Raw genomic sequence first — 20,409 nt, 5'->3', positions numbered from 1 at the left:
TGGGATATACTACATAAGACTACATTACATTGTTCCTCCAGATCTGGAAGAAGATCTGTGTTATCCTGAAGTCTTTAATTATGTGATTACTTACTGTTTTTTTCCCTCCCTGGAATCCTTGCTTTACCTGTTACGTACAGCATAGTATATGCACTTAACAAGTAGCTGTTTGGTGTTCTTGTTTTCTCCTCATTAGATATGTGTCCTAATGCTCACTATTAAACCTTGCTTTGAAGTCAGAAATCTGAATTTCTTCCTGGGTTTTTGCTTCTATATAATAGGAGAGTGTCTGAAATTTTGTTCTTTTTATCACACCTGTGTGAGAAGAAAGATGATATTATATACACTTTATGGATGGAGAAATACAAATCCATCAGGTTTCTATAATGTGATTCTTCAGGTAACTCAGGATACTGCATGCCATTTTAGGAGTTTAAAGTGTAGCTCCCATAGTCTCCTCCTGCATCTGTGAACATTGAAGACCTTTGCAAATCAGTCCTATGTGACTAAGCATCCAGAAAAGATATCATAAAAGAGAGAGGTTGGTTCAAATGACTTCCTGGCATCTTATAGAATTTTTGTGGCAGAGATGGAAAATAAAAATGCTGTTCTGTGTGGCAGTTATTTTTTTGGTTATGTTAATTGTGAGACTGTTTTCTTTCTACAGCTTCAGTCTTGTTTTCTACCTCTCTTCTGTCTGTGTAACAAATGATATAATGCTTCAGGTCTATCTTGTGCATTGAATGAGTCATGGCCTGTTGGGGGTGATGGGAATAGCAACATGTAGTCATGTTGTAACACATAGGCAATGTGAACTGAGCTGTTGGAACAGACCACACAGCTGTGTCCAAATTTTTCAGCATTTGATGTAGCAACTGTAATGTTCTCTTTATAGTGTGTTTCTTTGCTCTTAATTGAAATGTGAAATGGTATTAACTGGAAGGCTCATAAGAAGAAATGGATCTTCCTGTTCTGCCATGTCTGCCTTTTTGTATAATATGTGGTGGTTTTCTGGATAGACTATTGCTGAAAAGGAGAGAATGCGATACTCGGTGAATAGGTTTTATGTCCTCATTGCTAGCAAAAGTGTTGGGTTGAATTTTAGACTCTGGAACAAGCTGTTACAGTTTTGGAATATATGAAGAAGAAGGCGGCAATCAAATAAAAATGTTCACTTGAAGTGAGAAGGAAAAAGACATTATTTTTTTGTAGCTAGAACATTTAAGCTGTTCTCTATGGATTGAATACAGTCCTCACTGAAGTGAGGATAAAAAATGGTATTTAAATCTTGCAGGCATTTTTTTCCCCTTCACTTTTAAGCAAAACTGTAATCCTCATTTGATTTCTTACATTTAAAGCAGTGCTGTCTTTATGATAAAACTAATTTTCCACTGGGAAGGACAAGTAAGTAGAGCGTGCCAGTCTACTACTATGAACATGTCTACGCAGTATATTGCAGAACGGAATGCAAGATCACTCTGGCCAGTGCCAACTAGGCTGATAGGAGCAGGCAGTGCTTACTAGCTTTAGTTCAAGACAAAGCTTGTGAACCTTGTATAAGCCTGTGCATCATCTACTTAGTTGCCATTTTGTCAGAGGTCACCTATAGAAGTGAAGGATGGAATGTAGAGGTATGCTAGAAAATTACAACTTACTGGCAAAAACTTGGATGGTTTCAGTTATAATTGTAATTCAGTTGGTGTTACGGCAATAGTATGCCATTGTATTTGACGTTTTCTACTTTCCCTTTTATCCAAATGTGATCTCTGTCAGGGTACTTGTTTTACTTTCATAGTAACAGTTACCTTTATTGAAAATTGTATTACTAAGTATAATTAGGGACCTATTTGTTGGGGAGGTTTGCTTTTTTAAACTATCATTAAGAAATGTAAAAATGTAATGCTAACATGTGTTGAAGTGCATTCTGGTGTTAACTTTGCGTTAAAAGGATATAGTTGGCTTGGAACATCTGCACATTGTCCCACCATTCAGAGTAATTAATGTATGTTGTGTCCATTACACATTGCAATATTTTCTTGTGTAAAATTGGTTCTTTCAAAAGTGGCTTGTTTGCTGTTCTTAAGGCCTCACCTCATTACTTCGGTTATGAGTGCTACAGGCTGACACTGCTTAGGAGTTTGATCTTTTCTCTGTAACCTGAATTGCTTGTTTCTCTTGCAGCCTTTGGATATCCCTGATGGTCGAAGGGCCCCATTACCTGCTCACTATCGTAGTAGTAGTACACGAAGCATTGACACTCAGACTCCGTCTGTCCAGGAGCGCAGCAGCAGCTGCAGCAGTCATTCACCATGTGTCTCTCCCTTTTGCCCTCCTGAATCTCAGGATGGGAGTCCTTGCTCAACAGAAGATTTACTCTATGACCGTGATAAAGGTGAGAGTAGAATGGCCCACCTTTACCTATGGGAGGCATGTGATGTCCTGCTTTTACAACTACCTTCATTTTACTCATTACATCAGTTTTTGTTTTTGTTCGATGGTTGTGGAGGGATTGAGGATTTATCTTAAAATTGGTTTTGTTTGTTTACATATCTTTTTCCCTCTTGTTTGTGAAACTTCACAAACATCTTCCATAAATACGTCAGAGGAGCACAGCAAACAGTCTTAACTATTTATGAAGATTCTAACGTGAAGAATTCAGACTGTAACATGTTTATGTTTAAAAAAGGTTTCCATAAGGTTTGTGGTAGACTATATATTCTTCATGGGTGATCAAAATGGTGATGATGAAGTTTTGGACTGCTTTTAAAAGTACTCTGCTTCTGAACCCTTATATTCCACTTGAAGTTACTTGGTGAGGAGCTCAGTAACAATCTGATGGAGAGTAATTACTTGTCTGTGTACATTTCATAACAACCCAAACTTTCTGAATAATTTATGTGTTTATATGTCAATATCCTGCATTTTTTTCAAAGTCTGTAAAATGTCATTTGGTTTTGTAGAGGGAGTAAACGGGAGTTTCAGTAATTAAGAGTTACTGACAGAACATGTAGTATGAAAATATAGGCACCAGTGTAAAAAGACTGGTTTTGGACGATTGTTTACTAATGAAATTATTCTTGGGCTTCTGGTCAGCTAGCTGGAAACATGGACTTTAGTTTGGAGGGATGCAGGGTTTGGGTAAAATATGCAAGCTGAGAGTAGTAAGTTTCACAGAGGAAATGAAAACTTTTCAGATTTAGCATAGATTTACTAATGAGCTAAAGATAGCAGTATTTTGAGGTTATAAGTAAGGTTAACCTTTTTCTGTATATATTCTCTATTTAATAATTCTTAAAGTAATTTGGGAATAAGATTGGGGAAGGCAGCAGGAGAAATACTAGCTTTTCGTGGTTTCTGACAAGTATTGCTTTCCCATCTTGGATTTATAAGGAAGTAGTGGAAAACAAATCCACTTGACCAAATCCTAAATTCAGGCTGTGTGTGTGCACGTATGTAAGTTAACAACATCAAAGTAAAAGTCTTAACTCAACATGATAGTTGGCCATGCTCCAAAAATAACAGAGATATTAGCCCGCCCCTTCTCTTGCTTATAGTATGCATGCGAATTGTAATGTGTTGTCAAGACTGAATCACTATAGACACATCCACTAAAGTATTAGCACACAAGGAAATGTCTTGACAGGTAGATTTGTTCATATGTGCCCTGATAACAAATACAAGTTAAAAAGCAAGGAAATGAAAAGAATAATTCCTTCTGCAGTTAGTACTCAGTTAACACAGTAATTGGAATTTTCAGTGGTACTTTATTGACAGTAGCAAGTGAAGACAGTTTGAGATGGTGCATCTAACCTTCTTAATGCTTTTCAAGGGTTTTTATCTCCTGTCTTGGATTTTTTGAACAGCAAATTAGAATAAAATTTATTGCTGAATTTCACAATGAGTAGTTACATATTGGTGGATTTTGGTTTTAAGACTGGCTTTAATGCTAGGTTTGGGAGTCTACAAAAAGGCTGCTTTAGTAGTAGCGTATAGGTGACGGTGATAAACAGCCAGCTTTGTAAAGTGAATATAGTGGCATTTTTTAATTAATTAAAGTACTTAATACTGTGCTTATGAAAGATAGAAGCTGGAACTGCTCATCACAACTTTGTTCTAGTTAGAAACTACAAAAGCGTGTAGCAGTTTTCCAAGAGAAAGTAATTTGTTCAGAGGTTGTAAAAGTACAGTCAGAAAGGTACCTTTTACTCTCAGATCATTAAGACCCCACAGGCCAGTTGTTCTGAATAAGATGTTATCTTCAAAATAGTTAAATTACCAATAAATTAGGGATATAGGTAGAAATTATAAGGGAGTAGCAAGTTTTGAGAGACAGTTTAATATTGTTGTGGCTGTTAACTGCTTTATAAAAGAAAATTCACGAAGTTTTTCACACCTTCATTTTAAAGGTTTTTGTGATGCTAGAATAAAACTTGTGAGTTTGCTTTGAGGCCTGTTAAGTTTTGAAAAATGCATTGTATAGCCAAATGTAGACATTTTAAACTCAAGATATTCTTCTGTTGCTTTTCTCAAGTTGAGGTTTTATTTTCCTCTCTATGGGGAATAACTTGGCTTTACCATTAAAAAATATAATTACCAGCTTTATGAATGCTCCTGAGTGTGTTGCTGAATAGGAAAGGAAGGTTAGTAGTTTGACTGAGACATGAGCAGTGAGAGGAGCCAGCACTCTGTACAGACACAGCGCTGCTTTACATTTCTAAAGCATCTTTTATTTCTTGTGCAAAGCTGTGCTTTGGCCTGAGGCCCTCACAGCTGCTCTTTGGACTGTATCAGCTGTTTGGTTTACATTTCTGCAAGAAGCTGCTAAATCTATTGAATTTTTCAAAAGAAAGTGAAAGCTAAGTTTCAGAAAAGGCCCACAATACTGCTCCGAAGAGAGCAGTGATACTAAATGGTATTGATTAGAGCAGAGAAGGAAGGGTGGAAGAGAAGGTATTTTAATGGCATCTGGCTTTATGATTCTGTTTTCAAGTATCAGCCTATTGCAAGGTAAGTGATTGCCTTGCTGCATTAAAGCTACAGGTTTCACTAGATCTGTTTTATGATAACTCTGGTCCATGAGACTATAATTCAGGGTTTTACATAGCAGTTGTGACAGAGGTAAAGTTCAAAGGCATCCTACGGTATAAGCAGATGAGATTTGGGGATTTTGTACAAAAATAGATAGTATAACCTGTTTCTCAGGGATTTTCATTAGGTGCTTTTGTGTAGCATTGTGTATTCCCACTGTTGCTAGCAGGCTGATACAAGCAACATGTTCATGAAGATGAACTGAAGATACTTTTTAACTTCTGGGCATCTGATTCATAGTTCTTAAAATGAAAAGTGTATGTAAAGTCTTTGGATAATCTTAAGAAACAAAGGTATTTTTGGACCTATCTAAACAAATCCCAAGGCTCACTGGCAAAATTTCTTATTTCCCTTAAGTTTTGTTACTCAAAAAATTATTTTACAGATTCTTTTTTAGTTTGCCTCCTTTGTTGCTCTAATAGATGCAAGCTGAAATTTGTGGTATGAAGTCTTCTGGTTAAAATAGTATTTTTAGTGTTTAATCACAACCTTAAACATTTTCTAGATACCAGAATATATCCATTTTGAATATTTATGTTTAGAAATTCTGTGTAATAAGGCTCCATATTGTCTGCTATGTGGTTATGGTAACAAAACTTGCTTTAAAGGTTACATCTGTTAATCTTCAATCATTGTCATCTTAATGAAATTTGATTAGTTGACTGAAATACGCCAGCAAAGCACACCCTACTGGTGGAAGCGTGGAAGATGCAGACATGTCCTCTGACATGAAGGCTCATACATTGCAGCCTCTGAGACAGTAAAAAGATGTGTTAATAGCACAGTTTGAGAATACACATTTGCAGTGTCATTAAGGACTAATAAGGTGACAGTTTAGCACTTAAGAGCTTACAGAATACACAAGTGGAAACTGGCTTAAGCTGTAAGTTCCACCTCTTGCCACTTTAACTCATGGCCTATTTTCCCAGTACCCTTCCATTCTCACATTGCTGCTGTATGTGTAGAACCAACACCAAGCTTGTATATGTGAGCCTCCTAATAACCACATGTATTTTTCAAATAGTAGTGTGGTGTGCGTTTGGTCAAAATGAAAAGCTAACAACTTAGTAAACTTTAAAAATCAGGGAGGGTAAAGGCAGGAACAGATGGTTGAATTATACAATATAATTTTTTTTTTTTACTTGTTTAACAGCTGTCTTATACAGAAAGTTTCAGCCAGACAGGGCTAAATAAACCAAAAACTTGATTGAAAACTGAACTGGCTAGACAAGACTCTGAATCTTCCAAGAACTGACTTAACTTTGAATTCCGTTCGATTCTTTCCTTGGATGTACTTCCACAGTTTTCCACTATTTGGTGGAATGAACAGTAGCACATTTTATGTCTTAAGTTTTTTAAATAGAAACTTGGATCTTCAATTTTAAATATTAGAAGGAGGAAACAAACTGTCTGGGTTCTGTTAATGATTTCTGTGTTTGGAATGAGCTGTGTGGGCCAACAGTGGAAAGATGCCAACAGGACCATCATGCTCCCAGCTTGGCAAATATCTGCATTGTCTCTAAGCTTTTTCTGCCTTCATACAGTTAACACCTAAAATTCTGTAAATAGAAGTTCTGTGTTCACTCTACAGCAGGAAAGAGCTGAATAATCAATACACTGCTGAGGTTCACTTCAAATGTGTTTTCTTCTCGTATCTTTCATAGTAAATCTCCAAAGGGACGTGTGACATTGAAGTTGATTTGTGTCTTGTTATAAGAGGAAGCAGAGACGTTTCAAAACCTCTAATGATTAGCCTTTGTATTTGAGTCCTGGTTATACAAAAGTTTATGTAGTTACTGTTTGCAAGCTGTTAAAGGCAACTTTGTGTGCTTTAGTGAATCTAGATCATAGCGCTTGAAGGTTTGGTTGGTTTTCCACTGTTGCTGAAAAGGCACACATGAACAACAGCAGAATAAACAAAGGTATCTGAGTTAAAAATGGTCAGGTACCCTGCATCGGTGGAAAGATGCAAAAGGAGCTAAAGCAAGAGCAGTTTTTTCTCTCCAAATAAGGTGTGTTTGTAAGTTGGGGGATCCTCTTTAACCTTGCCATCTAATTTAATTTTATTTTTTTAATTGTAAGCCCAAGCAGAGAATAGGGAGCCACTAATACTAGCCTGAGGTAGATGTTGCTCTTTGAAAAGGTAGAAGCCACTGCGGAAAGCTAATTTTCTGTGAGTAATTATTTTTGTACATACTCGATTTCCTTAATGCATTGAATATCATGTTGTCAAGATGAGTGTTTAAATTGAACCTTTTCATAGCCTTTATTTTTCAAACTTTTGTGCTTGTCACTACCAGAGTTGAGCCTTCTCTCTTATATTTTCTGACAAGTAAAAGAAATCAGCCTATTGCCTTGTGTCCTAGATCTGCACACCTTTAGTTCTAAGTGTGTCTAGTAAAATATACACTGATAGCTAGAGTTACAAAGAATACCTATATCATATAGGTAGTAGTGATGAGAGAATTGAATTGTGGAAGCTTTATTTTGAATACCAAAAAAACTTCACAATCATGAAGCCAGGAAGGTAGGACACTGTAATGATGAGGTTTCAGTACCTGTGTTACAAACATGCTTTGTTTCTTTGCAACTTCTGAACTATTCATGAGACTGAGGTCAATATTCCAGTGAAGAATTATGTTTTGAAATAAGATGCATGCTGTATACACACATTTTCAATAACTGTGTTTATACAGTGAGAAGGTGTATTATCATTACCACTCATAAGTCTTCTGCATGTATTATGCATATTACCTTGTTCATTTATGTTTTTTGAAGTACATAATAAAGAACGTATTTGTTTCCAGGATCACAGCTCTGCTTTGTTCTGATTGCAGTGTTCCGGATAAAAATATCCTCCTGTTATGTGTTGTTATGTGATAGATTACTGCTGCACTGAAGCTTTTATTCAGAAGAAATGTGCTATACAAGGGTGTTAGAAATAGCCTGCAATAAAGGAAGCTTTGTGGTAGAAGCAAACCAGCATAGTGGCTAAATTGTGAAAAAAGGCATCTTGTTTGGAAATCGAATTTAATTAAAAAGCACTCTCAATCTCTAGTAATATAACTGCTTTAAATTTTCAGACAGTGGGAGTAGCTCACCGTTGCCCAAGTATGCCTCATCTCCCAAACCAAACAACAGCTACATGTTCAAACGAGAGCCCCCAGAGGGATGTGAGCGAGTGAAGGTCTTTGAGGAAATGTCGTAAGTAATGCCTTTTATATCAGCTGGTATCTGCAAAGCAGTAAACCTGTTTACTGAGCCTATTCAACTGCAGATAAATAAACTATTCCAGCTGATGAGTTTTTCAGGAGCAAACTATTCTTAGAATTTGTACAGAAGAGAAGTTGAAGTGTTCACGTTGGTTTGAAGAGGAAATGGAGTCTTTTATGCTTGAACTCTTTTTGTGCATTTGTAAAAGGCAACAAAAATCCAAGCAGAAAAGATAAGGTACATTTAATTTCCTAAGCATTTATAAAACTCTTCCCATATATTTTTTTTATTAACTTTTTAGAATGTTCGTGGCTTAAAAAAAACCTCTCGTCATAATTCTCCACCAGTTTCAAGTGTAGGTTATGTTTTGATACATATAAAACATATAAAATGGAATGAAACATATGTAAAGTGTTTCTAGATGGTAGTATACTTATGGCATAGACTTCGCTCAATATTTTTGCTGAGCAAGAAATGGGAAATTAAACTCTCGGACATCATGTCTTTTTCCGCTAGACCCAGCAGTATTTGAGCACATGCTGTCGAGGTTGCATGCTTAGCTCCTGTGGATGAAAGAATAAAAGAGGGGACATTTCTTGCTCTAACAGCATTCATTCCCTGCTGGATGGTGAAGGAGCAATGTTGGGTTGTGGAGGAAGCCTCCAGACAAATTATGGAATATGGGAAAGGAGAGGTCTGTTTCATGGAGGTTCTCAAAGGGTTTTAATATGACTAAATGTGGTGTTGCTGCATTGTTTTTATTAAAGAAGAATCTGTGCCATTCTAAATTACCTTGGCACTTTTTCATGTGCATATGTACTGCAGATTTTTCTTGCTGGAAGTTGCATGTTTATCCAGTAATTATCAAGTCATTTTTGTGACGGTACTATTTTTAATGCTGTGGATCAGTTAGCTGACTGCCAATATGGAAGATGTTTGCCCCTCTGTCCAATTAATCCCATTCCTTGTCATTCACATTTTAGCAACGTGTAGAACCACAAAGTTCATGACGTATAAAACATCTTGGTTGGCCAGGTATATAACCTTTTTTTTTGTTGTAGGTCTCGTCAGCCTGTCTCAGCCCCTCTCTTTTCATGTCCTGACAAAAACAAGGTTAATTTCATCCCAACCGGATCAGCTTTCTGTCCTGTAAAACTTCTGGGCCCCCTCCTTCCTGCTTCAGACCTGACGCTGAAGAACTCTCCAAACTCTGGTCAAAGCACAGCTTTGAGCACCCTGACTGTTGAGCAGCTTTCCTCTCGGGTCTCTTTCTCATCTCTGTCAGATGACACCAGCACAATGGACTCCACAGAGGTCCCAGTACAGCAACCGTCCCAACAGCAGCAGCCGCTTTTGCAAGAAATTCAGACTGAAGACCATTCTTCTTCTCAGAGCTACGTGCTAATCTAGACCAAGGTGGAGCAGGCCTCTGCCCTGAAACGAGGATTGAGGAGATAATAGTTCAGATACATCTGCATGAGGTGGCAACCTTTCAGAACAACACGGAATACTTAGCAGCATTCAAAAAAATATCTCGACGCTGTTCTTGGCAGGGACAGAATTCATAGTCAGCATTTTTTGTGAGAAAGCAGTAATGCCTGCAGAATCCATATATCATTAAGCGTTTTAAGTGGAGACTATGCATTTCATAGTATGTTTGACCAGATTAGTACTGTGTCCTGTGTTCTGTTTCAAATTCTACAGTATAAATAAGCTCTATATATATATAAAAAAAAAAGTTGCCTGTCTGAATAGAAAATGTCTTGCTGTGTTGTGTCCTATGGAAAATACTGTACTTCAGGATTATGTTTACAATTGATCCAGGTGTTTATGTTTCTAACTTCTGTAATACACACAATGCAAAAAAAAAAAAAAAAAAAATGGCCACAACAGTTGCACAGTGCCCACCCTATGGCCTAGCTTCAGGTACTTCTCTCGAAGTGTAAACTCAGGTAACTTGGAATGTATATCATATTGGGATATAAAATATTTTACAGCTACAAAGCTAAAGAGGGAACATCACTCTTTTGCCTTTCCTTATTTTATGCATTAATATTTCCTCATTACATTCCACTTTCTTGGAATAAGTGCATTCAGATCCAGGAGAACGATGACCCTGGACATGGGTGAACATGAGGAGAACCAGCAAATCTGTGATGTATATCACTTTGTCATGTGCTTACAAGTAAAACAACCGTTGCATTTACTGTCATTTCAATATATGTAAAAATGTGGCATTTAAAGGTTTCAGGTGTTGCTCAGTTAATGACTGTTAAACTGTTGCAAATAAAGTGTTCAGTACTAGGCTGTACATGAGAAACATTCCATGTTGTGTATGAGAGGATTTTGAAAGATAAGAATGTTTTTGTTCAAGGACAGAGATTGTTTCAGGTTTCACAGGGGGTGATGGGGATTTCCTCTCACGTTCTTGTTGGCAGTTAAGGATGTGAAATGCTACTGTTACCGTCTAAAAGTCAAATTAATGTTTAGTTTCTCTTTTGGAAATGTTCATTCATTTGCTGGTTGGATATAGGTTTTCAGATTTTGTCAAGCAGTGTTAGATGAGCAGCATTTTATTTATGTAGTGAGTAATTGTGTTTGGATTAAAGTCCAAAAGTAGCAAGTGGGTGTTCTAAGAGGGGTGGGGAAAACAATAGTTTTAAGTTCATGTTACTTAATCAAAGCTTCTCCCATAACTTTCAGTTACTTAAGTTGTGTGTGTAAAAGTGTGTTTTCCCCCCTTCGTAAGTGTGAATAAAAAAAAAAAATCCTTGTAAAATAATCCTGGTTTTGCAGGCTGGACACTTTCTCAAAATAGTACACGGCAAGAACGGGTTAGTGATGCTCTTCTATTGTACTGGAACAAGAGGAGCATTGCTTTCAGAGATAATTTCCTGTGATACAAAGAGGACCCTAAAGGCAAAATAAACTTGTTCTTGCTCCATTGCTTTCAGCTCAGTGGAACTACATTTATGCTGTCTGCTCCTAAGAGAATAAGGTTCACCTTTTCCAGGAATTGAAGAGATTAGTAGCCTGCAGCTACTGAGCATTTAAACTTGCTCCATTATGGTTTTTTCTTCTTTTGAAGATGAGATTGGAGGGGGGTGAGAGTGAGCCACCAATAACTACTCACTAAATATGTGCTTTCTTTGGAGATAAAGCATTGTTTCCTTTTTATTACTGAGTTTTTGTTAATACTATCTTACAAGATGGAATTTGCAGCCTATAAAATGGTCACTGTTTTTTGACTCCCCTTGCAGAAAATATAGAAGGAGAGAGAGGTCTGTCTCTAACCATTTTCATGTGAAAAACCTTCTTGCAACACAGCAGCCATCTTTAACCCTACTAATCTCAGGCCTAGGTGAAAACACTATATATTTTATAGACCGAAGATAAAGGGGAGAAAATACTCGTGATGTAAGTATCGATTCCTTTTAATATTTTTCTTTCTAGATTAACATTGCAGTATGATGACCTTTTTATGCTCTGGTTATGTCCAGATAAGAAATTGTAGTCTCAGTTATTGGTGTTAGGTTACCAGGGGATACGATGAGTGGTTTTTAGATCAGTGATGAACTCTGTACAATATTTGCAATGCCATTACATGTTCTTCTTATTTTTTCCATGAGAAACTAAATATTAATTACATTGCACATTTGTTCTTAGCAGATTTGAAGGTTTTGAACCAAATGTGTTAAAGCTAATGCTTTGCCATGTAAATTTCCCAGCAGTTGTTTATCTCAATTGTATTCTACATCCAGCTGTAGAAATTTGTCAAATATTGTTTAAAGTTTTGTACATAGTTGTACTGTTATTTCTAGCCACTGTGCTGAACAGTATTCAAGTTATCACACAATATTGCTTTACACAAGGAAATGTGTGGCTTTTGTTTTGTATTTTTTTTTGGTATAGAAGTTCCTGTGTCTTATTTAAATAAAAATTATAGTTAAGAAAAAGTGGTGGGAACAACACACAAAAGCAGTGGTTTGTTTATTTGTTTCGGAAACTGTATGAAACACCATAGAATGAGATTAAAGTTTAATATTGTTCCAAATTCACATCTAGAATAATGTCAACCATGTATCTTTATGACTAGTATGCTATGTCTTCCAGAACAAGATAATCTCTTACCTATTGATTTTTGCATAATGCTGTTCTAGGGAGGGGGAAAAACTAAAAATAGCTGAATGCTTAAATATGCTTAAAAATAGCATATTTTATTTCTGCATATAATGAGGTTTTTCTTTCTTCAGATCATAGAAAAAAAAAATCAGTTAAGCGTTATGGGAAACTGTGTATCCACTGCTGTGTTTGTGGTATAGCTAATATCAAGTTATCTGTTGAAAATTATGAAAGCCATTAGACGTTTCACTATGTGAAACTAAACTAAACCCCTAAAGGATGTGGTATAAATCTACTGACAGTCTTGGTTTCATGTTATTCTGTATGAGTCAAGTGATTGTCATTTGACTTGCAGAATAATTCTTTCCAGATGAGGGGTGAGGGGGAGGGAGGAGGAAAGAAGAATAATATTTAAATACATGTAAATCCTCCAAAGTCAGTGTTTACTGAAGAGCACTATGGCAATAACCATCAAGAATGGTTTAATGCTTATTAGCAGTAAGTGAAAATGTAAGTTTTCAGCATCCCAAAGAGTGCAAGGTTTTGATGTGACTATGTTAAAAACATTAACTGAAAGTGCTGAAAAAGGGTGTAGTATCCCACCCTGCTATGAAAATGCTTGATGGCCTTCAGTCAGAAACGGCTTGGTTTCAGCCATTTCATCATCAGCTTGTAGGGCTTGCTAGGAAAAGCTTTGTGACCACCTCATCCTCTAAATGGATTTGGCTGCAGCAGTTCCAGGCTGTCCCATGTGTGGGAGGGCATTCTCTTCTCAAGAATTACTTTGACAAAAGCGTGTCGCTCACCCTGAAAAGACATGATGCAACTTGTACCATGGGTAACTTTTTCACCTTCCCTGTGAACCTAGGCCTGGCCTGGTTAGTTACAGTTGCAGTAACATGTTGCTTCCACATAAGCCACACTTCGAAGTTGAGTGCTGTGTGTAATTCACTGCCTATGTCTTCCTCAAAGCCAAGACAAGCAGTCTGAAAAGTGCTGCGAGTAGAGAGCTAATGAAGTAATTTTGCCTTGTGTCCCTGCTTTGTGACTAAAAGATCTTCCTCAACTTGAATGTTACATTTTCTAGCAATTCATGGCTCTCGAAATGGACTCTGTTCAGAGACTGGAGGACCGTGTAAGAGGAGCCCTTGGCTACGTGTGCTGGGGGTAGAGGGCAATAGATAGTGACCTGCTTGTTTTAGGAAGCAGGGTGCTGTCAGAGAAATGATTTATGGCTTCCTGACAAATCAGCTCTTGGGAAGGGCCAGATACTGGCCCAAGGGTAGAGTCTTGATACCTTCACAGTATTTAAACATAAGCCTGGAGTAATACAAAATAAACACAAGAAATTGAATGGATTAGAGATGTTGGCTGACATCGCAGTTGCACGCAAAGACCACTGAGGCTTAGCAAACTAGCTCCTGGCCTTACTCCATGGTAATGGATTGATACCTTCATCTGTTACTTGAGGTAAAATCCAAGCAGCTTGAAGATGACAGATGACTAGTAGAAGTATAAATCAATTACTGTTGTAAAACAGCCTGGCTTGCTTTGCAAAATACAGCCATGCAAACACAAATTTGAAGCTACACAATTTGGAGAAAATAACTACAATTCCTGCAGTGTGTTTCCAGAACCTACATGCAAGGAAAAAGTGAGTGAAAGCTGGGAAGGAACATCCGTTACTGGGATGTACACGTACAGCCATTCATAGTTGTTGCTTGGCTAAAGGAAGTTCTTTGATCAAAGACTGCCATGCAGTTAAAATATGTATATCTTTCTGTCTGCATTAGTGTAACCAGTCCCGGAAAACTATCTAGTTCAGGAGAGACTGTAAAAAGCTGGAGAAGGCTCAGGGAAGAGCTATAGGAACGAGTGGGGTACTGGAAAAAACACACAGCAAGGTTTTGTAGGAGCTCAACATGTTTAACTTAACAGTTGAGGTGTGACTTAATTCCAGTTGGTAAATATGTACATGTGAAATACTTAGTAATGAGCTACTTAAATTTAACAGACATGGAATATGAAAGCAGTAAGAAAATGAAGGTAGATGAATTCACACTAGAAACATGAATATATTTTAGTACTAAGGGTAACTGAGTTCTGGGCCAACTTGCAAAGGTGGATTTTTTCAAGTACTGGTATGTTTAAAATGAGATGATTTTACAAAGGATGTGCTCAAAGAAGATGTTTTTATAAGCCTTACTAGCTCATGATTATTTGGGGCTTTTTACATTTCAGTTGACTTTAAAAAGGTAGGTTTTTTTAACTACCATAAGCATTCTTGCCTCACTAAAAAAGTAGCATGCTGCAATATTTTTAACTAGGGAGTTAATGCTTTTTTAAAAACTGGAATAGCTCTTTAAAGATAATTCCTGGCTTCTAAAACTTTTTGGTTTGTGTCACATGCGAATGAAGTCTCCAGTAAAAGAGGTGGTTGAGTAGCTTTATAGTAGTTTTGATTCCTGTCACCTCAATAGCACTGTAATTTTGGAGAGATGGCAAGAAACTGGAGAGTCAATGGTGTCTTTTTGGAGTGCAACAGGTCATAGAAATAATGTGTCACTCAAGTGGGGCTGGTAGGAGAACATTGATCGAGAGGGAAGAGTGTTTCCTCGGGTAAGACCACACGGGAGTGAGTGAACATGCAAGTTAAACTGCCAATTCAATTGACAACAAGAAAGACTAGCAATCTGATGAAGCTGGATAGAGAGGTGACCCCTTTTTTAAGAACTTGAAATTTTATCTCAGGTTATAACAAGTTCTGATGTTAAATTGGCTGCCTTGAGCTGTAGCCAGGAAGCTCAGATGCAGAGGAGCTGGTGGAAGCCTGGGAGAAGAGGAACTTGTGTAATTTTTTTTTTTCCCCTTGCATTACAGACAGGGCTTGTTAATGAAGCACAATTAGGCTAATAACTGCGCCTGTAGAAAAATAAGTTCTGGGTTTTTTTAATTATTTTTGTGTGTGTGTATGTGCATAGTGAATTGCATGGTTGAACTTTGCAGTGATATGTACAGCTATTGGTTGAGAAATAGGGTTTGCTCAGGGCAACATATGTTTAGTAACACCCGTGGTAATCTATTTCTTGTACCCTTGTTTTTACTTTTACTTCTCCAAATAAGCTGTAAGTAAATAGTGTTACTGAAATCCAGACTGCTAGGCATAACAGTCATGTTAACTAATTCTGGGTGTCTGACTGCTTACTGCAAGAGGAGATGAGATCTGAGAACTCTTAAGGTTTTTGTGGAAAGAGGCTCTTTCTCCAAGGAGGAGAAAGCTAAAAGAAACTAGACTCCCCGCAAAGATTTGGTGCCAAAAGGCTGGGTGAAGCAATTACTCCTTTCCGATTTCTATTTGGATAAGAATTTCCAGTCCTGCCCTATCTCTGTAATACAGAGGTTTCTCAGGGAGTAACAGCCTCCCTTTCCATAAGAGTGGTGTATCTTTGGGCTTGTTACATAGGGAAGGAAGAACTCATTCTTGTGTAAAAATTTAAAAAGTAAGGGTGTTGCCTTTGGAAACTAAACATTGGTTTTAGGAAATGGTAAAAAAAAATGCTTGACTCTGCTTTTGTGATTCCTTTGGATTCTAATTCATTGTACCTCCTGAGAATGCTGAAAAACATTCAGCATTTCGGTGTCAGTCGCTGAAAAAATAAGTTTCAGGTGTAGCCTTACATCTCTTTGACAGTACAGAGATCTTACCATACTACAAGGTTTCACTGCATGGTTTTATTTTGGATGGGGCACATGCGTGTATTTTAAGGATTGCCACCTCATTCAGGGGCTCTTGTTCATGAAATGAAGTTGGGTACAATGGTGGACGTGTTTTCTGTTCTAGCAAAGAATGCCAAGGAGACAGTTTAGACGCTTTCTGAATTCAGTACCTAAGAAACGTGCTTCCCTCTAGGGAAGACTTTCTGGTTTGACCTTCTTCTGGAGGGGAATACTAAACCCTTGGGGGTGGGGGGTGATGAAGATGATGGTAGTAGGTCTTTCACTTTCTAAGGAATGGGAAAGCAAAGGCAGCCTAGGCCCTACCTGTACCTGATTTGGAGGGTACCCCTGTATGTGCATATTTGTATGTGCAGCATGTTCTTTGGGTTAGGAAGACAGTGGATGCTTTACTACTACAGAGGAGCAGTAGTCTGGTTTAGTGTCATTTGTTCTCCAGATCAGGCCATCTATATAGATTGCAATCTGCCTCTTTGGTGGCATCCTAACTGAAAGGCTGTTGAATGCAGCACTGTAGCATGATTTGGTTTTGTATCCAGTAAGTGAGAAAATGTTGGATACATTTATCCAAATAATAGACTGGATAACAAACTAGACGGGGAAAAAAACTTGTTTGGGAATCCTGTGATTTTCAGATCTGGATCCATTTCAGATATTGATCCACATGGCTAAGATTCCCCCCTGAGTCTTCTACAGTGCTGAGTAGAGAGGAAGGATTGAGCTTGGACCAGCTGATCCTTGAAAATCAGTCAGGTCTCCTGGACTCCCTTCCAGGGCTGTATCCCATGGGATTCTTCCAAGCAGGTCCCTGAGGGGGCCAAAGTCTGCTCTCCTAAAGTCAATGGTTGTCATCCTGCTTTTTGCTTTCCCCTCTTCCTCTCAGGATCCTAAACTTTACTGTCTTGTGGTAACGTCAGCCAAAGCTGCCCCCAGCCTTCATGTTCCTGACCAGTTGTTCTTTGTTTGTAAGTATGGGATCTAGCCGAGCATCCCCTCTCACCAGCTCCTTGGCTGACTGTCTCAGGAGGTTCTCAGAAACCTCCTGGACTGCTTGTCTCCTGCTGTGTTGTCCCTCCAGCCGATCTCGGGGTGGTTCAAGGCCCCTGGGGAACAGAGCCTGTGAATGTGAGGCTTCTTCCAGTTCTCTGAAGAAGGCCTCATGTACTCCCTTGTGATCAGGTGGTGTTGTAGCAGGCACTCGTGGCAATGTCACCCATGTTGGTCTGCCCTCTAATCCTGACCCGTGAGCATTCAGCTGGGTCAGCACTCATCCCAAGGCATCCACACCTTCCCACGTAAAGGGCAGCTTCCCTTCCTCACCATCCTGTCCGCTCCTGCCTGAAGAGCCCGCATCCAGCCATGGCAGCGCTCCGGTGGTGGAAGCTGTCCCCCCACGGCTGATCCCAGGGAGACGGTAGCCCTGCAGCTGCATGCAGGCCTCCAGTTCCTCCCGTTTGCTCCCCAGGCCGCAGGCGCTGGCGTACAGCCCCTTCGGGGAGCCGCCCCCGTCTCCCAGCAGCGCTAGGAGAGTTCCCCACAGCCCTGGTGTCTCCGTGCTTCGCTTATTGGGGCTCCCCCGGGGCGAGCCCCTGTCTTGTCCTCTCCGAGGTCTGTCTCGACCGCATCACCCTGCGCCCTTTGTTTGCCAAACCCGGACCACAACTTTGTCACTTGACCAGACAGGCCCCAGCAGCGTCTCCGTCCGGTCCCTGATCCCGGTCCCCGGCAAGCTGCAAACCTCCCCAGACGACAGGTCGGGCCGGCAGCAGGGACTTGCCCGCTGCTGTCGGTTGCTGCCGCCTCCTCGCACTGCTGCCGGCCCAGGCTGGGCAGGCGCAGGGGCTTCGTGGGACCTGGCTCCCGGGGCGCCGGCCCCCTTCTGTAGATGCAGATCTGCAGGTGGAGCAGGAGCTGTCTCCTGGTGCCAGAAAGTCACCAGCTCCCAGCCTTCGGCATGGTGGTCGTCTCCGTTTCCCAACCCAGTAAGTGCGGGCTCTGCCTGCCCCTCCGGCGTGGGAGTCTCCTTTCCGCCGTCTCCGACGATGGGGAGAGGTTTACTCCTTCCTGTTGCAAACTAAGAGGATGAGGCCTGGTCTCCTGCAGCCTTTAGGACTTAAGGCAGGCAGCATCATGGTGGTGTTTCAGGCTCTGGCAGTAAGCTGGGGACAGGAACCACCAACCACAGTAAGACTGGCCCCAAGCTACTTGACGCTGTCGTGGGTCAGGCTTTTTTTTTTTTTTTTTTTTTTCCTTATGCCCTGGTGCAGAAACTTAAGCACCTTGATAGAGATTTTGTCAATGCCGATGGTGTGTATATTGGATTAAGCCTTCCCTGCGGAAAGGCACTTGCTTCACTTCTTTGACAGTCCTCCCTGCGGAAAGGAACTTGTTTTGTTTTGGCGATGCTACACAACAGAAGGACTTATTTCGGGGCCATAAAAGCATTTTCCTGTATGTTAAAACACTTTCCTTTTTTCACTTGGATAACAACCATCAAAGTAAACAACATTACGTACCTCAACCTCAATTAAGCCCTCTGCTAGATACTTCACATGTTTATGGGGAACAGAGAGGGAACCCAAACCACCTACAGGCAAGCTGTACTGTTCGTTAAAAACCAACCCAGGACAGACAGTTCATTCTGCTCCCGCAAATCTCAAGTAGGAAAATGACCTGTTATGGATTTTTAGTGTTTTCCAATTGCATTTAATGTTTGCTAAACAGGATGGGCTGCTAAAATGGGTGGGGGCAAGAGGGGGGGTCTTGAAGCAGTGTCAGTGCAGCCTTTCTTCCTGGATGCCTCTGTTTGCTTTTTGATCTTGCTTCCTTTTATGCTTTGTTTTGGCAACATTCCCATGGCTTAAAATGTGAGCGGTGAGATGGACCTGCGCTCTCTGAGGTCAACTAATGAACGTGGCAAAGGCTGGTGAAGCCGAGAGCTCTCTTGCTTCCAAGGCAACCCAGATCACTTCTCTTAAAAATGAAAGCAAAAGCTGCAAAGTGCTCAGCGTGGGAGGGGAAAGGAGGGTTAAGTGTTGACAAAAGGAAGATTGTGTTCAATTAAGGCTTTTCAGAATTATTTCCCTAAATGAAGAGCAGTAACAGCTGTGTACACCTCACAGGTAAGCTTGGCTGTGGTTTGGTGACGAGCAGAGGTGACCACAGGCCCTGTCCCAGGGCTCCGATAGCGCTGCTGCTTGCTGCCGCTGCCGGCGTCTCCCTGCTGTGCAGGCTCACGTGCCTGTGTGACCTCTGCTGCCTCAAACATTTTTTTTTTCTTTCCTTTTTTTTTTTGGCCAAGTTTTCAGCCAGATGAGAGCCATTACAGGTTCTTCTTTCAGTTGGAAAAGGCCTGCTAGGAAACCACGGGGCAGCGGCCCACGTTTAGATGGGTTTGGGATGCTCATGGACCCAAGCCCTGGGCAGGCTTCTGTGACTTAACAGCACAGGCTGCCATTTTGGGGGAAAAGCCTTGAATACCTCACATGCCTCTGGCTCCTTTGCAATCCTGGCTGCTCTCACCAAATGCAGGGACAACCTTGCAGAAAGGTCAGATCAGCCCAGGACCCAGCTGAACTGTAGATCAGAAGAATTCCTCCAGGGCTTGCCTCATTCTTCAGAATCTCTGTTGTCTTCTAAAAATCGAAGGAAACTATCACCCTGCCATGATGAGGGTTGCTCTCTGTTGTCAGACTTTGGTGTTCTGAAGCTCTCATACTCAAGGTCAAGGCAGAGATGATCATGGAAGACCACACAGACTGCCTAAACAGTCCAGAAAAATATGCAGGCCTAACAGCAAAGCAGTGACTTCAGTGGGCCATGATTATAATTTCTGTATTTTATGTGTCAAGGGTTTATTCTGAGGATTGCACTTGGAATAATAGTAGGAGTTTGGTTTTTTCCTTGTTGGATCCTGCTCCTGTTACATTCAGCATGCTTGTTTCCTGCAGCCAGCTGTTATCCGCCCACCTAGATGGAGACAGGGTGGATGATTTAATTGTGTAGCACTTTTAAAATTTTGTTTTCCTTTCCCCAGCCTGTTGATGAAGCAAGCATATGGCTTCCAGCACCTGTCCTGGGGCCTTTCCTACTGCCATAATAGCTGTGGAAGTCCAAAATAAAAGAAACACCCTACAGAGCAAGTTTCTGGGCTAGATGAAAGACTGTTGTTTGAAGAGAAGACTGGCTGTAACTTTAACAGCTTAGGTAGGTCTGCAGTCATTTCTAAAATCCCTTATCATCTACTTTCTT

At 40.0% G+C, this 20,409-nt stretch overlaps 2 protein-coding genes across 5 annotated transcripts in view; one reads left to right on the top strand and one right to left on the bottom strand.

Annotated features, from left to right (window-relative positions):
* GLCCI1 (glucocorticoid induced 1) overlaps nt 1-12,359 on the top strand; it is a 57,828-nt gene extending 45,469 nt beyond the window's left edge. For 2 of the 4 annotated variants that reach the window (XM_069774506.1, XM_069774501.1), the window contains exons 6-8: nt 2,182-2,392; nt 8,172-8,292; nt 9,363-12,359. In XM_069774506.1, coding sequence (XP_069630607.1) covers nt 2,182-2,392; nt 8,172-8,292; nt 9,363-9,711 — 681 coding nt within the window. In that variant the 3' untranslated portion in view covers nt 9,712-12,359. The remainder of the gene's footprint in view (nt 1-2,181; nt 2,393-8,171; nt 8,293-9,362) is intronic. The other 2 variants (XM_069774513.1, XM_069774519.1) reach the window with 1 other exon arrangement.
* A 7,386-nt stretch (nt 12,360-19,745) lies between these two features.
* The window catches only part of ICA1 (islet cell autoantigen 1), a 79,136-nt gene continuing 78,472 nt past the window's right edge, over nt 19,746-20,409 (bottom strand). Inside the window, exon 17 of the mRNA XM_069774465.1 lies at nt 19,746-20,127. The gene's annotated coding sequence lies outside the window, so the exon portion shown is untranslated. The remainder of the gene's footprint in view (nt 20,128-20,409) is intronic.

The sequence above is a fragment of the Haliaeetus albicilla genome, chromosome 2 (assembly GCF_947461875.1).
Source record: "Haliaeetus albicilla chromosome 2, bHalAlb1.1, whole genome shotgun sequence".
Lineage (NCBI taxonomy): Eukaryota > Metazoa > Chordata > Aves > Accipitriformes > Accipitridae > Haliaeetus > Haliaeetus albicilla.
This window is presented reverse-complemented; position numbering and strand designations above follow the sequence as displayed.